Below are 17,915 nucleotides of genomic sequence, written 5' to 3'. Positions count from 1 at the left end.
GCATATGATGAAGGGCCAGATATAAAAATTGCAACTTGGAAAGTGGGTGTATAACAGTGTCTCAGACACTGTTAGCGATTCCTAATGGGGTCGCAAGTTGCATGCCGGACGAATATTAATTTGCGACCCCATAAGGAATGGCTAGTACTCCCAGGGAGTCAGCAGACCACCATGTTTGGGACTGCTTTTAAATAAAAAAGTATTTTTTTTTAAATGCAACCCATTTTACTTAAACGAAAACAGGATGCATTAAAAAAAGAAAAATGAAACTTTTCAGTTTCATTTTTTAAGGGCAGGCAGTGGCCCCTGGGACCACTGCCTGCTCTTAAAATATTTTCTCGCATACTCACGAAGGGGAAGTAGGTGGTAAACTCCGAGTGTTTTGGGGTCGCAAAACAATTGTACATGCATGGAGACTCGCTATTCGGAAGGAACCCCCCTTCCTAACAGCGGGAGTCGCAAATTCTATTTTGCGAGTCAGTGACTCGCAAAATAGCATTTGTACATGCCATTACCCTTTTTTGTGGTCGCAAACGGGAGGATCTCACGTTTGCGGCCGCAAAAAAAGGGTCGTACATTTGCCCCGAAATTATTTACCCCTGTGACTAATTTGAGCACTACTAATCATAGCCTGCATGGTGTAACCAAGATAAGAGGATATTTGTAGATAAATTGAATGAAAGGATATGAACAGATGAAGAAAGAGGAGTAGGAAATATGAGTGCAGAGCATATTATTGGGAAAGATAAGGAGAACTGCCCCTTTGACTATGCATTGAAGTCACCAAGAAAGGTACATTTTGCATGATACACACACACACACACACACACACACAAGGAAGGCGGTGTTTGCTAAGTCATTCATGCTCAAGAATGCTGTGCATACATTCCTCTCATAGATAATCAGCTTGGCAGCTACATTACCAACATTACAAATATAACGCATGAATTAAATGAACTGGAAAAAACAGGTGCCTGGGAAGGACTAGGATCATTCTTTGATTCTTTTGCTAATGGTTTTGTCAAGAGAGGAGAATTACTTCGTAGTATAGGAGGAGAAATGTTGAAGTTAAGATTAACACCTCTTTTGATTACATTATTTGGAATTGCATGTGTGCTTATCTTCTTGAAATTTTGCAAAGGAATTTAATCACTGAATGGAATGAATTGTGGGCATAAGAAGCTGTCAGCAACAAGAGGAAGAAAGTGGAAGAGACTCAATATATCACGTGATAACTATTGCTGATTCCGGTTCCAAATACAACTTGTCTAGTTTTTCCTTTAATAAGCAGAACGTATTCTCAGAGAAACTTCCATGTTGTACTGAATCAAAGATGTTTTTTAAATGTACAGTTAAGACTGTGAGAATGGTGGAACCTCAATGTACCACTATAGTGAAAGAATCTTCAAATGTATTCTGTAGTAAATTCTTTCTTCCAGTATGTTTCCCATTGGTCCAACCCCTGAAGAATTATGTATTCCCACAAAATGTATTAACTTCATTGTCTAAGGCCCTATATAAGAGTGTGGATTGTACTAGCAGGAGAGACCCCCATCGATTCCCCAGCTTAGAAGCCTAGGGTGGATTTCATTTAGAACTGTACTGTGTTTTTTTACTTATGACATATCCTTTGCAACTAAATTTGCAACTGCAGAGATGGCACCACTGACTGTCAGGAGAAGTGCCGACCCAGGGCCTAGTGGCTGAACTAATGGAAGACAATGACGTCTAATATAGATATACTTTGTGATCAGAATTAGGCAGCATAAGAAGTCAAAGTAGTTATGCATGATAAGAAAGAACATTATGATACAAGCTAAAGACGATGTCAGATTTCGTCAGCCTTATTGCAAAACTATCAGCTTTAGCAGAATTGAATAGAATATGGAACATCAAAAGGCACAACATATCTTACTCCTAAGGAGGTCACACAACAGGACAGGATCCAACACATAGAACTTCTTAATCATACACACAGCAGTATAAGGAGGACTGATAATAAATCTATTTTACCTGCTCCAAGCACAACTAAGGGAAGGGCCTTTAACAGCATGTACTGATTCTTCCCACCAGCAGCTGAAAAAAATATAAAATATGAGGTTAGAATTCTCGTACAAAACTGTGTTTCCGAAATGTTCTTCATGTCCCACCCTTTTTAGGTCGAGCCTAGACAAAAGCAAATGCGAAGCATTTGCTGTCTGGCTTGACAACTTATGTTGCCCGTTTCTGGGAATGTGGACACGAGATGGGCACGAGCGCAGATTTCACCTTGTGGGCGCGCACGGCGCCGTGCCCATCTCCTGCCTCAGATTCCCATGCGCAAACACACACACAGCCACACGCACGCATGCGCATATACAGAGCCACATGCATACACAGGTACACACACACTGCATACACACACGCACCCCCCTAAACAGACACACGCGCACACAGATAGACACACGCACAGACACACTCGAACACACACAGACACACGCGCGTACACCCCCCCATCCCCCTACACTCACTGGGCTCTTTCCGCGTGTCCCTCGACAGCCAGCATTCAGCGTGCAGGGTTCCAGGACGTTCTCCCGGCAGTTCCTTCCTGTTTCTTTGCAGGCCCCGCCCACGTCCCAACGAAGGCTGCCTGACTTCCGCTAGCACTCTGTGGCATCACGCTGAACTTGGCTTTCGGTCGCGAAGCAGACAATGCCGGACACGGGTGAGTGACGACAAAGGTTCCCTACAGAGGTGTTTGGCTGCTGCTTGTTCAATACCTGACTTGTTATTTTTGTTGCTGGCTTGTTCTCTCTGCTGTCAGTGTTGGCTTCATGCAGGACTGGCGTTAGTGCTGACGGCGCCTGGTGCAACAATCTTTTTAGGCGTTCCCCTACATTCTCCCCCTTGCTTTACATGAATTGCCTCACTACCACGCTCCAACAGTGCCCATTATCTCTCCCCTGTCCATCTCTGTCATACAAACTCTCAGCACGGCCTCGATGATGCGAGGAGCAGGGGGGTATGTGAGCAGAGCAGACTCTAATCGACTCCATCCTCGAGACCTCAACACCCCTAAAAAAAACTCCATCAGTAACACGGGTGCCGAAAATCACTGCTTTCTTAAGAGTGCTGAGGCGCTAGGGCCCAGTGTGTCATCACTAATCTCGTGGCATTTCTTTTATATACCTCGGGAGGATGAATGGTTGAGGTGCACTGTCAGGATTCCAACACGTGACATGCGATTTGTTACAAATGTATCATACAAACTCTCAGCACGGCCTCGATGATGCGAGGAGCAGGGGAGGTATGTGAGCAGAACAGACTCTAATCGACTCCATCCTCGAGACCTCGGCACCCCTAAAAAAACTCTCCCCCCCGTGAAGAATCTCTGCAGGAGGTTCACTCCATCAGTAACACGGGTGCCGAAATTCAGCGCTTTCTTAAAAGTGCTGAGGCACTAGGGCCCAGTGTGTCATCACTAATCTTGTAACAAATGTATAAGGCCTGGTATTGTGAGTTACCAGGACACCAGTACGCACTACTCAAATGCAGTTTTTTTGACGTTAGTACATTCTTTTTATTCAAACAAGCAATAATCAAACCATTGTTTTGTTCACTTTGATATTTCCATTAGTAAGAACAATATACTCTTCTTTCACAGAAATGCAAACATATTACATAATTCGTACAACTCAAATCACAGCAATTAATCAACACCCAATGCATTTCGGGGCGGGTGCCCCTTCGTCAGGGGTCTGTGTATGGAAAAGGAAAAAAGGAAGAAAAGAAAGAAAGAAATCTCATTACTCTTGATGCAGGAAAAAACTGAATACTAAGTTTCTGTGTTCAAATGGCTTCTTACCACGAGTATGCTGGAATTGTGAATTCCAATATAACTGCATGAATTTGAGTAACCTGGATGAGGGAAAACGATATTGGGTTTGTTTTAGTATACATACCCATTTATTAAAATAGATATTGACTACTCCCTGATATTATGGGACTGTTACCTGTATAGCTATCTGTGAAAAAATCTGAAAAAAAAAGAAACGAAGAAAATATATGTAAGAAAAAACGTGCATCAAAAATACTCAAACTATTTCTGCATGCTCATAAATAGAGCTCACCTTTACTGTGGTCCCATATTTTCAAGAGCCTGAACGAAAGATAGAACTACAGTCAGAAACGCTTAATTCAAAATTGCGTTTGATATTAACTATTCACAAGGGTTTGCCAGCGAGGGATTTACCTGCGAGCCTTAGTTGTTTAGCTTCAGTCTCGGCAAATGCTCAGAAGTGAATGAACCTGCCGATAAAAATAACAGCCTATTAAACACTGGCAAGCGCGTAACTATTTCCAAAGAGACTGCAGTCATTTAACCGCTGTCAACCCTTACCGAAGAATAGCAGATCAGTCACCCGTAGCGGCGTTCTTCCCGAGTGCCGGTGTAAGCGATTAGTCCTTTCTCTATTATCAACACGCGAACAAGCGCATAGACAAAAACGACGGACTTTCGTCATGTTCAATACTCTTAACGTAGCGATCTTTGGGGTCTCAATCATGAAAAGAATTCGTGTATGTGATTCACTGACAATATTGTATTCAATGAGTACGCCGAAAAGAGAGCGCATGCAACATCCGTGCACTACTTCATAACAAAATTTGCCGCCATATTTAAATGGTAAGCAGTATTGAATTGCCGAATTTAAAAAAACAAAGATTACTGAAGAAGGAAATTGAAAAAGAGTGAAGTGTTCAGAGAATCATTTCAAAATTACTTTGTTAATCTCAGATCATACCAATTCTGACCTGTCCACATTCTCCAATACATGGTGTCAACAATAAACCACGAGCTACTTATTGTGTTTTTTAGTGTGCGTGTAGACATATGTATGGACATCATCGTGTTCTATCTGAAAACAAAAACATGAACCAAGAAGTGAAAAATTCAAAAAATGAATTACTTTGATAGTCTCAGGTAATGACAGTTCCTACCTATTTACATTCTCCAAGACATAGTGTCAACAGTAGGCAACAAGCTCCCTGCTGTATTTTCAGTATGTGTATACATGTGTGTATGGGTGTCATCGTGTGAGGATAGACAGTTCAAACCAAAAAGCAACTACTTGGCACCCATATCTCACAAAACTTTGGACACGTTCGAAATCTTAGTAAAAGCTGATATGAATAGAATTCAGTTCAAGAGGAAAGCTAAGAATCTCACACGAGCGGAATATAGTGCTCTCCAAAGGCTAGCGAGGAACAATGATTTGGTGTTTCAGAAAGCAGACAAAGGTGGAGCACTTGTTCTCATGGATTTGATGTTCTATAAACTGAAGGGTGATGAGCATGTACAGAATGAGGGAACGTATGCTAAACTTGAATACGACCCGACAACAAATATATCTCAAAATTTGGACAACATTCTGGATAAGGCTGAGGATTTAAATTGGATAGACAATTCGACAAAACGATACTTGAGGCAGATATATCCGAGAAGACCCAAAATTTACTTTCTACCGAAAGTACATAAAAATCTGAATGACCCTCCTTTCAGGCCCATTGTTTCTGGATGTTCTTCAATTTTTGAAAATCTTGGCGTTTTCATCGATGCACATATGCAACCATTCATTCAAAATTGGGTCACATATCTAGAGGATACGTCAGATTTCTTGAGGAGTCTTGCAACGATCACAATGGGTGATAATGAAGATTGGACACTATGCACTATTGATGTTGCTTCCCTTTATACATCAATCCCTCACAAGCAGGGAATGGAAGCTATGGAGTGGGCTTTGTTGAGATCAGACAAACCAGACGAGCTAAAATATCTCATACTACAGTTACTGGAGTTTTGCCTTCAAAACAGTTACTTTCTTTGGCAAGGTGAATTTTACACTCAACTAACAGGTACGGCTATGGGATTTCCGGGAGCATGTATTTATGCCAACATTTTCATGGCGAAATTTGAGCTTGACTATATACTTGAGGACCCCACATGGCAGGAAGGAATAGTTTACTATAAACGTTACATCGACAACATATTCATTATATGGAAACGTTCCCCTGCAGAGCTTCTTCGAAACATAAAGAGTCTGAATTTGGCCAATCCTCGGATACAATTCACCCACAGTGTAAGCAACACTGAATTACCTTTTTTGGATGTTCTTGTTGAACTGAAAGATGGATCCATTCAAACTAAACTGTTCAAGAAAGAGACGGATAAGAACACAGCACTACTGTATGGGAGCTTCCATCCGGCAAACCTCATTTACAATCTCCCAATCTCTCAGTTTATGAGGATCAAGAGGATTTCCTCCAATGAGGCAGAATGTGAAAAGAGCCTGAACCAGCAAAAACAAAGATATTTGGACAGGGGTTATCCCAACAAGTAGATAGAGGCACACTTGGATAAAATAAAAGCAATGCCAAGGACAGATCGCTTACAAAAAAAACCCAAGATGGTTAACAAAAGGATGGTTTTTGTCTCAAAATATCCATCTGCTTCAAAGGATATCCAAAGAATAATTCTTAAACGATGGGAGATCGTAACAGCAGAAAAAGATTTTGGATCACTGTTTCGTGACAGACCTTTATTTGCATACAAGAGGTCACAAAACTTGAAGGAATTACTCAACAAATCAACAAGTGACAACACCGCAGAAACATCAGCATACAAAGGGACTACAAGATGTTATAATTGCAAAAATTGCAACAATGCTATACTTGGGGATACCCTTCTACATCCACGTACAGGAGAAAAAATACTGTTGAGGCACACCACCAATTGCAACTCTGAACATGTGGTTTATTCAATAAAGTGTCCATGTGGACTGTTATATGTTGTCAAAATGGACAGGAAATTAAAACTGAGATTGACGGAACACAAAAGCCGCATCCGCAATAAAAACCTGACTTCACCTCTGGCTAAACACTGGATTGAAGCGGGGCATTCCATTGCCCAACTAAGATTTCAAGTAACTGAATTGGTCCCACAAAGGTTGGGTGTAGACAATGCAAAAGTGCTTCTCCAAAGGGAGACTTTTTGGATTCGCAAGTTACAAACCCTCATTCCGAATGGACTGAATGATAAACTGGATCTTATTTGTTTTCTATAAAGTATATACATCTTGAGTCTTTGGATTACCTGGAACACGATGACACCCATACACACATGTATACACATACTGAAAATACAGCAGGGAGCTCGTTGCCTACTGTCGACACTATGTCTTGGAGAATGTAAATAGGTAGGAACTGTCATTACCTGAGACTATCAAAGTTATTCATTTTTTGAATTTTTCACTTCTTGGTTCATGTTTTTGTTTTCAGATAGAACACGATGATGTCCATACATATGTCTACACGCACACTAAAAAACACAATAAGTAGCTTGTGGTTTATTGTTGACACCATGTATTGGAGAATGTGGACAGGTCAGAATTGGTATGATCTGAGATTAACAAAGTAATTTTGAAATGATTCTCTGAACACTTCACTCTTTTTCAATTTCCTTCTTCAGTTATCTTTGTTTTTTTAAATTCGGCAATTCAATACTGCTTACCATTTAAATATGGCGGCAAATTTTGTTATGAAGTAGTGCACGGATGTTGCATGCGCTCTCTTTTCGGCGTACTCATTGAATACAATATTGTCAGTGAATCACATACACGAATTCTTTTCATGATTGAGACCCCAAAGATCGCTACGTTAAGAGTATTGAACATGACGAAAGTCCGTCGTTTTTGTCTATGCGCGTGTTCGCGTGTTGATAATAGAGAAAGGACTAATCGCTTACACCGGCACTCGGGAAGAACGCCGCTACGGGTGACTGATCTGCTATTCTTCGGTAAGGGTTGACAGCGGTTAAATGACTGCAGTCTCTTTGGAAATAGTTACGCGCTGGCCAGTGTTTAATAGGCTGTTATTTTTATCGGCAGGTTCATTCACTTCTGAGCATTTGCGGAGACTGAAGCTAAACAACTAAGGCTCGCAGGTAAATCCCTTGCTGGCAAACCGTTGTGAATAGTTAATATCAAACGCAATTTTGAATTAAGCGTTTCTGACTGTAGTTCTATCTTTTGTTCAGGCTCTTGAAAATATGGGACCACAGTAAAGGTGAGCTCTATTTATGAGCATGCAGAAAAGGTTTGAGTATTTTTGATGCACGTTTTTTCTTACATATATTTCCTCCGTTTCCCTTTTTTTCAGATTTTTTCACAGATAGCTATACAGGTAACATTCCCATAATATCAGGGAGTAGTCGATATCTATTTTAATAAATGGGTATGTATACTAAAACAAACCCAATATCGTTTTCCCTCATCCAGGTTACTCAAATTCATGCAGTTATATTGGAATTCACAATTCCAGCATACTCGTGGTAAGAAGCCATTTGAACACAGAAACTTAGTATTCAGTTTTTTCCTGCATCAAGAGTAATGAGATTTCTTTCTTTCTTTTCTTCCTTTTTTCCTTTTCCATACACAGACCCCTGACGAAGGGGCACCCGCCCCGAAATGCATTGGGTGTTGATTAATTGCTATGATTTGAGTTGTACGAATTATGTAATATGTTTGCATTTCTGTGAAAGTAGAGTATATTGTTCTTACTAATGGAAATATCAAAGTGAACAAAACGATGGTTTGATTATTGCTTGTTTGAATAAAAAGAATGTACTAACGTCAAAAAAACTGCATTTGAGTAGTGCGTACTGGTGTCCTGGTAACTCACAATACCAGGCCTTATACATTTGTTACACGTAGTTTGCAGGCACTAGACCAGTACAGCACACATACCGGATTAACATTTATTAATTTAGTGAACTGAGTGCAGCACCCTTCTATATTCATCACTAATCTTGTGGCATTTCTTTTATCAACCTCGGGAGGATGAATGGTTGAGGTGCACTGTCAGGATTCCAACACGTGACATGCGATTTGTACACAAATGTATGCCGCAGAAACCAATGGGCCACGCTCAATCCACTCTCCTATCATTCTAATGAGCGGCCACTGTCCACTCAGCGTTATTTTTTTTTGTAGTGAACAGACTTTCTATCATAAATTAAGCAAATGTGGAAACAAAAGCAGCCTAGCGGGTCATAATTCCAATCATGTTATGCAGAAAGAAAGAACAAATGCCAGGCACGACAACAGTTAAGAAACGAAAAGTTCTGCTGTGGCATGAATGGTTTAAAAATCTGATTATGAATACACTGCACAGGCTTTCATTTCCCACAGAGAGCCAACCATTTCCCGATTTACAACCCAACAGCAGGCAGTACATGACAAACAACAAATCCAGAGATGGAGGATGGTGAGAACGGGCAAGACGGCCTGCAATAATGTAGAGTTTTAAACCATTCTTTAAACATTGAAGTCCTCAAATGCTGACACCACTGCATTTAATGAGGACAGGAGGTTCACTCCATCAGTAACACAGGTGCCGAAAATCAGCGCTTTCTTAAGAGTGCTGAGGCGCTAGGGCCCAGTGTGTCGTCACTAATCTCGTGGCATTTCTTTTATCGACCTCGGGAGGATGAATGGTTGAGGTGCACTGCCAGGATTCCAACACGTGACATGCGATTTGTACACAAATGTATGCCGCAGAAACCAATGACCCACGCTCAATCCACTCTCCTATCATGCTAATGAGCGGCCACTGTCCACTCATAGTGCATGCTTCCATCATGCACACACACTACTAGCTATCTGTGCACGCTTTCACCAGGCAGACACACACCACCAGCTGCCAGTGCACGTTTTAACAGGCACACTCCTCCAGCTGTCAGTGCACACTTTCGCCAGGCATACACAACACCAGCTATATTTGCATGCTTCCACCAGGCCCCCCCCCACCATTTGTTAGTGCACGCTTCCACCAGGCATACACACCACCAGCCATCAGTACACGCTTCTAGCAGGCAGACACACCACCATCTGACCCACCTAATTGTTAGACAACTATTTTTTTATGTATTGTCTTTTACACACTGTTGTTAGGCTGATCTATTTTAGTACACATTATGCTGCAATATGGGGTCTATGAGTTTTTTTTCTGTCACACCTCTACCCCAAAGCCTCTCACTGAAAGGTGTAAACTTTATCACTGCCACGCTCACGAATGCCTTACAGTGCAATCACACACACAACCACACACACACAACACCACACACACAACACCACACACACACCACACAAACACAACCACACACACAACCAAACACACAACACACAAACACAACCACACACACCCACAACCACATACAACCACACACACAACCACAAATACAAACACACACACAACAAACACAAACGCAACTACACTGAAAACCAAACCGTCAGTGCACACTTTCACCACGCACAGACATTATCACTCATCAGTACACGCTTTCACCACACACAAACACCACCAACCATCAGTGCACGCTTTCACCGGACACAGACACCACCAGCCATCAGTGGACGCTTCCACCAGGCACACACCAACAGACATAGTACACACTTTCACCAGGCACACACACACCATCAGCCATCAGTGCACGCTTTCACCAGGCATACACACACCACCAGCCGTTAGTGCGCAATTTCACCATTCACACACACACACCACCAGATGTCAGTGCACGCTTCTAACTATTGCCCTCACTCTACCTATCGCCCTAACTCTATCTATCCATCTATCGCCCTCACTCTATCTATCGCCTTCACTCTATCTATCGCATCACCACAGCATCACTCAGCACCACCACAGCATCACTCAGGGGCACCACAACTTCACTATGCTCTACCACAGCATCACTGAACGCCCTCAATCTGTACAACCATTCAACAAGAACTGGTTCAAATATGTTCTCTCAATGTTTTAAGCTTTATTACAAATGTCCCAAAAAGATGTTAATATTTCACTTCTGTTCTTGTATTTTCGTCACAATAAAATACACTGAACATAATCTTCACAAAAGTTATTTACAAAAGTTTAAACTATTGCTATTATAAATTACAATAACTTTTAAGTATTCATTATTTAAAAAAAATAAAAGCCATTGTTATTTGTAATATAAATCCATCTAAGTCACGTAAATACAACACATATTGCAATATAAATGCTATAGGTGTCACATTTGCGAAAAGTTAAAACTATTGGCATTGTAAATGACAACGCTATTAATTTCGCTACTTTCAAAACCAACACATAAATTAAAAAAAATGTAATTTACAATACCAATAGCTTAAACTTTCCTAATGCGAGACCTATTGTCCAACCTATTAACCAGGTTAAGTCCGGTTATCCTACAGATCCTATGAGACCAGCCAAATTTCTAGAATCCCTGGACTTCTTCATCCCCCCCTTGGCCACCCTACTCAACCTCTCCTTCTCCTCGGCGGTGGTTCCCACATGCTGGAAGCAGGCATGGGTCTCTCCGATTATTAAAAAGCCTACGTTAGACCCCACAAAGCCAGAAAATGTTAGACCTATTTCGCTGCTTCCATGGGCATCGAAACTGGCAGAAGCCCATGTGAACAAAGCATTGTCCAACTATATGGTCCAAAATCAAATCTTGGACCCTTCACAGAATGGCTTCAGGCCAGGATTCAGCACGGAATCCGCCTTGCTGACTACCATTGAACACCTCCGGAACATACTGGACGCCGGTCAAAGTGCTGCACTGATCCTACTTGACCTCAGCGCGGCCTTTGATACGGTCTCCCATAATCTTTTGCTAAAAAGTCTCGAGGCTATAGGGATCAGTGATCTGGCCCTTGAGTGGTTTCGGTCCTTCCTGAAGGACAGATCCTTCCGGGTCTCAGCCCCCCCTTTTATCTCTCAGCCTCACTCCATAGAACAGGGAGTTCCGCAGGGATCGGCGCTTAGCCCATCCCTTTTTAGGGCTCGCCTGCTGTGCGCATGCGCATAGCTGGCGAAGCTCTATAGGGGCTTAAATAAGCTTTACCTAGACTGGCGATTGACTGGCGATTTGATGCTGTGCCCGTGCGCTTTAAGGTCAATGCGCAAGCGCATTGACCTAAAATGCACTCCTCCCCTGCTGCTTCACACCCTCATGCCGCTCTCCCCGCTCCGCCCCCTCCCCTGCCCGCCGTGTCGCATTTCTCATCCCCCCTCCCCACAGCAATGCCCTCAGCCAGCCGTACTGGTTTGATGGTGAACGGATCATTCCCCGGCGCATCCTTGTGTTGTACTTGTGTGTTTTTGCGGCCACTTGATGCCGTATTGCTCCACTGTGAACCTTGTGGGCCTCTGGTGCACGTTGTCATGTGACATGTGTGGCGCTCTGTTGCCTTCGGGTCCAGCTGGCGGGATATCAAACTCACAACAATAATATTAATGAAAGACAGCAATGTAAAAAAGTACCTTCTTTTCGAAGTTTCACAAAAACGAGGCTCATTTTCATTATTCTCCTATGCATCCTTGTGTTATACTTGTGCGACTTTATGGCCACTTAATGCTGCATTGTTCAACTAGGACTCTTATGCATCCCCTCATGTGCTCTTGTAAACGTCATGGCATAACATGTAAAGCGCTCTGATACCTTCGGGTCTAGCTAGCGCTATTTAAAACTCAAAAGAATATATTATATTTTTGTGCTAATGTTATTGTAAGGTCTTAGGAGAGGCTCACACCTCAATGTCAGCACTAATTAGCATCCATCGCACTCTCCCCCAACCCCACCCCCCACACAACTTCCTCCTTCAGTTCCATTTCACTGTCTCTTTGCTTCATCATCAGTGCCTGGGGAAACATTGGAAACAGAAAAATACACCTTTAAATCTTAAGACATGTTACAAGTGTGTGTGTGGGCACAGAGTCCCTTTGATGTAAGGTGTGATACGTGCATTAATTCAGATTTATCTACTGATATCAGTTGAAAAACAAAAATGGAATAACTGTTTTGCCGACTGTCCTGGAGATGCTACCTCCCTCTATTTGCAAACCTATAGTAAAGGAGCCCCAAAAACACATGATAGGAAATCATACAATGGCTGTACATGTCTCCAAAATGACACAATGGTACTTTCCAAACGCGCGTCAGCACATTTTTTTGTGTTTCTTGCACATTGTATGTCATGTTGCTTATATGTTCATTTTTAGCCCAGTGTATGATTGCATTGTTTTTTCATTATATGTTTTTCTCTGTCTTTGTCATTTTGGAGATATGTACAGCCATTGTATGATTTCTTATCGTGTGTTTTGGGGGCTGCTTTCATATTTATATATAAAGTTGTCAATTGTTTAATATATGTAGTATGTCTGAATATATTTTTTTATAAAGATAAAAAATCTGAACAAAAACAATGATATATATATATTAAATGATTTAAATTACATGGTTTGTGGGACATATTATCCTGGATACATTACCGACCACATCCACCACCACATCCACCACCACCGCATCCACCACCACCGCATCCACCACCACACCCACCACCACTACATCCACCACCACATCCACTACAACCACCACCCCATCCACCACTACCACCACCACCGCATCCACCACCACCACATCCACCATCAACACCACATCCACCATCACATCCACCACCACCACCACATCCACCACCACCACCACATCCACCAACACATCCACCATCACCTCCACATCCACCATGACATCCACCGCCACAGCTACCACCACATCCTCCACCACCACCGCATCCACCACCACCGCATCCACCACCACCACTACATCCACCACCACATCCACTACAACCACCACCCCATCCACCACATCCACCACCACCGCATCCACCACCACATCCACCATCAACACCACATCCACCATCACATCCACCACCACCACCACCACATCCACCAACACATCCACCATCACCTCCACATCCACCATGACATCCACCGCCACAGCCACCACCACATCCACCACCAACACATCCACCACCACCGCATCCACCACCACCACCACCACACCCACCACCACCACACCCACCACCACATCTACTACAACCACCACCCCATCCACCACTACCACCACCACCGCATCCACCACCACCGCCGCATCCACCACATCCACCACCACCACTTCCACCACCACATCCACCATCACCACCACATCCACCATCACCACCGCATCCACCACTGCATCCACCACCGCATCCACCACACCCACCACCATCACTTCCACCACCACATCCACCACCACTTTCACCACATCCACAACCACCACATCCACCACCACCACATCCACCACATCAACACCACATCGACCACCTCCACCACCACCACCACATCCACCACCACCACCACCTCCACCACCACCTCCACCACCACCACCACATCCACCACTACCCCCACATCCACCACCACATCCACCCCCACATCCACCACCATCACCACCACATCCACCACCACCACCACATCGCCCACCACATCCACCACCACATCCACCACCACATCCACCACCACCATATCCCCCAGATCCACCACCACCACATCTACATGTGTGTGGCTCTGTGTGTGTAGGTGCAAATGCAATGTTCTTGGATTGTCGTCACAATAAAATACACTGAACATAATCTTCACAAAAGTTATTTACAAACGTTTAAGCTATTGCCATTATAAATTACAATAACTTTTATTTAAGTATTAATTATTTACAAAATTAAAAGCCATTGTTATTTGTAATATCAATACATCTAAGTCACGTAAATACAACACACATTGCATTACAAATGCTATAGGTGTCACATTTGCAAAAGTTAAAACTATTGACATTGTAACTGACAAAGCTATTAATTTTGCTACTTTCAAAACCAACACATAAATAAAAAAAGTGTCATTTACAATACCAATAGCTCAAACTTTCCTAATGCGAGACCTATTGCATTTCCAATGCTTGTTAATCTCTATGTTCAGCCTCTCGCTGAAGTGGCAAAAGAGTGGGACCTCACGCTGGTGTCGTACGCCGACGACACGCAGCTGGTCATCACTCTAACTGAAGGCCCCTCAATTTCAGCTGCGAAATTTAAGGATGGCTTAGCGGCAGTCGCGCAGTGGATGACACACAACTGCCTACAGCTGAACGCTGGAAAAACAGAGGTGCTGCTCCTGGGAAAAAATCCCTGCTACTGGAGTGAACATTGGTGGCCGTCTCTACTTGGCCCCATTCCTTCTCCCAAAACTGTGGTGAAGAATCTAGGTGTCTGGCTGGACTCCTCCCTCAATTTCCAGACCCACACAAAGAAAGTGGCAGCTACTTGTGTGGGTTTGCTGAGGAGCCTTCATCCGATACTTGGCTTCTTTGACCCCAATACGCGCCAACTGATAGTTCAATCAATCATCCTGGCTCGATTGGATTATGTCAATGTTCTATTCTTAGGCATCAATAAAGCAGAGATGGCACGGCTGCAACGGGTACAAAACTCAGCAGCTAGGGCTGTGGTAGGCCTCCCCCGCAGATGCTCTGCCAGAAATACCATCCAGAAGCTACACTGGCTGCGTATTGAAGCCCGAGTTCGATTCAAGACTCTCACCACTGCCTTTAAAATTCTTAGATCTGACTGTCCTGGACTCCTACGCCCACTCCTGGTACCCTACACCCCCCAGCGCGCCCTACGCTCCTTAGGACAACACCTTGTGGTTGTCCCTCGAACAAGGCTTAGCAGAATGGGTCGCCGTTCTTTCAAGGTTTTGGGGGCGAAGCTTTGGAACTCCTTGCCACCTCACATTCGCTCCATGACAAACCTGATGGCCTTTCGTAAGGCAATCAAAACATATCTGTTTTCCCTGACATAATCTTCCTGTAGTTTCACTCCCTCCCTTCCCTTCCCTCAGGTATCTGTTATGGTTCAGCGCTGGGACGCCTCGTTGCTGGGGCAGCTGTTTTGCGCTTAATAAAATATTAACATAACATAACATAACATATTGCATTGCAAATGCTTGTTTATGCTGTATTCCCACGGTCCCCTTCTGATAAAGCATTGAAATGAAATGGTTTGTATTTTAGGGCAGCTCCAATCAAAGGATACATTCTTCTCATAATCAGCATCATATGACACACCCATCAATCCACCTACTGCCTTCTTCCTCATCTCATCATGGCAGGCACACCACTGCAAGATAACACATTGTTTGCAGGTACATTTGCAACAGGTGAACTTTTTCTTCCCAGTACAACAGACTCCCTAGACCACTGGTGCATGATGCAGATATTAAAAGTTCCAAAAGTGAGGAAGAATCTAAGCCCCATCAACTATTCTTTGCAGAGTCTGCTCAACCAAACCATAATGGTGAAACTGCAAAGCCCATGGAAGAAACACAAGCCATTGCCCACACACCATAGCAAACATTCCCGGCAATCACCTTTGAAAATGCGCCAAAGTTGCTATTTAGGTTAGGGTAGGCGCTGTAGTTAGTCAGTTTCTTATCCAAGAAGTCTGCTCTATAATAATAATAATAATAATAATAATAATAATAATAATAAATTTTATAAAGCACATGGTTACACTGGGAGCACTGTGTCCCCGCGCTAAGAGTGGCTGGCCTAGGCAACAGACGGATCATCCCCACCCTGTTCTCACCTGTTAACCTCCTCAATCTCTAGCCAGAGGGAAGAGGTAGGTTTTAAGTTGTTTCCGGAAAATACGTTCCCAGATTTCTGATCGCATTATGTATGGGAGTTTATTCCAATGTTGAGCAGATTGTACTCGGAAGGATTCAGAAAAGGGGGTGGTGATGGACAGAGTATCTGAATAAAGCAGAACACTCCTACCAGTCAACAGATAAGGGCTTGATCCATCACCGTTTTTTAGCTCACAGCACCATCCCAGCTCAGAACCTTGCTACATGCAAATTAGTCTGTCCCTGGCCCAGTGCATCATGGGAACAGGGCAGACCAAACTACCAAGCCAATTCTTTTACTGGAAAGGAAACAAGCTTCCGGGGACCGGTTTCTGGCATTACAGCCGTCGTCGGCCCAGCTTGCGTGAATCCTGATGGTGCAGTGAGCAAGGGACTCGCATCTGAGCATACCCTTCCACGCTTATGGTGGACAAAACGATTCAGAAACGGGGGTGGTGATGGACAGAGTATCTGAATAAAGCAGAACACTCCTACCCAGTCAACAGATCAGGGCTTGATCCATCACCGTTTTTTAGCTCACTGCACCATCCCAGCTCAGAACCTGGCTACATGCAAATTAGTCTGTCCCTGGCCCAGTGCATCATGGGAACAGGGCAGACCAAACTACCAAGCCAATTCTTTTACTGGAAAGGAAACAAGTTTCTGGGGACCGGTTTCTGGCATTACAGCCGTCGTCGGCCCGGCTTGCTTGAATCCTGATGGTGCAGTGAGCAAGGGACTCACATCTGAGCATACCCTTCCATGCTTATGGTGGACAAAACGATTCAGAAAAGGCGGTGGTGATGGACAGAGTATCTGAATAAAGCAGAACACTCCTACCCAGTCAACAGATCAGGGCTTGATCCATTACCGTTTTTTAGCTCACTGCACCATCCCAGCTCAGAACCTGGCTACATGCAAATTAGTCTGTCCCTGGCCAAGTGCATCATGGGAACAGGGCAGACCAAACTACCAAGCCAATTCTTTCACTGGAAAGGAAACAAGCTTCCGGGGACCGGTTTCTGGCATTACAGCCGTCGTCGGCCCAGCTTGCTTGAATCCTGATGGTGCAGTGAGCAAGGGACTCGCATCTGAGCATACCCTTCCACGCTTATGGTGGACAAAACGATTCAGAAACGGGGGTGGTGATGGACAGAGTATCTGAATAAAACAGAACACTCCTACCCAGTCAACAGATCAGGGCTTGATCCATCACCGTTTTTTAGCTCACTGCACCATCCCAGCTCAGAACCTGGCTACATGCAAATTAGTCTGTCCCTGGCCCAGTGCATCATGGGAACAGGGCAGACCAAACTACCAAGCCAATTCTT

The 17,915-nt window shown here is 43.6% G+C and overlaps 1 protein-coding gene across 1 annotated transcript in view; it reads right to left on the bottom strand.

Moving 5' to 3' along the window:
* The window catches only part of LOC147733028 (uncharacterized), a 188,881-nt gene that overhangs the window by 47,354 nt on the left and 123,612 nt on the right, over positions 1-17,915 (bottom strand). The window contains exon 4 of the mRNA XM_086957592.1: positions 2,014-2,076. Coding sequence (XP_086813718.1) covers positions 2,014-2,076 — 63 coding nt within the window. The remainder of the gene's footprint in view (positions 1-2,013; positions 2,077-17,915) is intronic.

Source organism: Lissotriton vulgaris, chromosome 2_1, assembly GCF_964263255.1.
Source record: "Lissotriton vulgaris chromosome 2_1, aLisVul1.2, whole genome shotgun sequence".
In the NCBI taxonomy this organism is placed as follows: domain Eukaryota; kingdom Metazoa; phylum Chordata; class Amphibia; order Caudata; family Salamandridae; genus Lissotriton; species Lissotriton vulgaris.
This window is presented reverse-complemented; position numbering and strand designations above follow the sequence as displayed.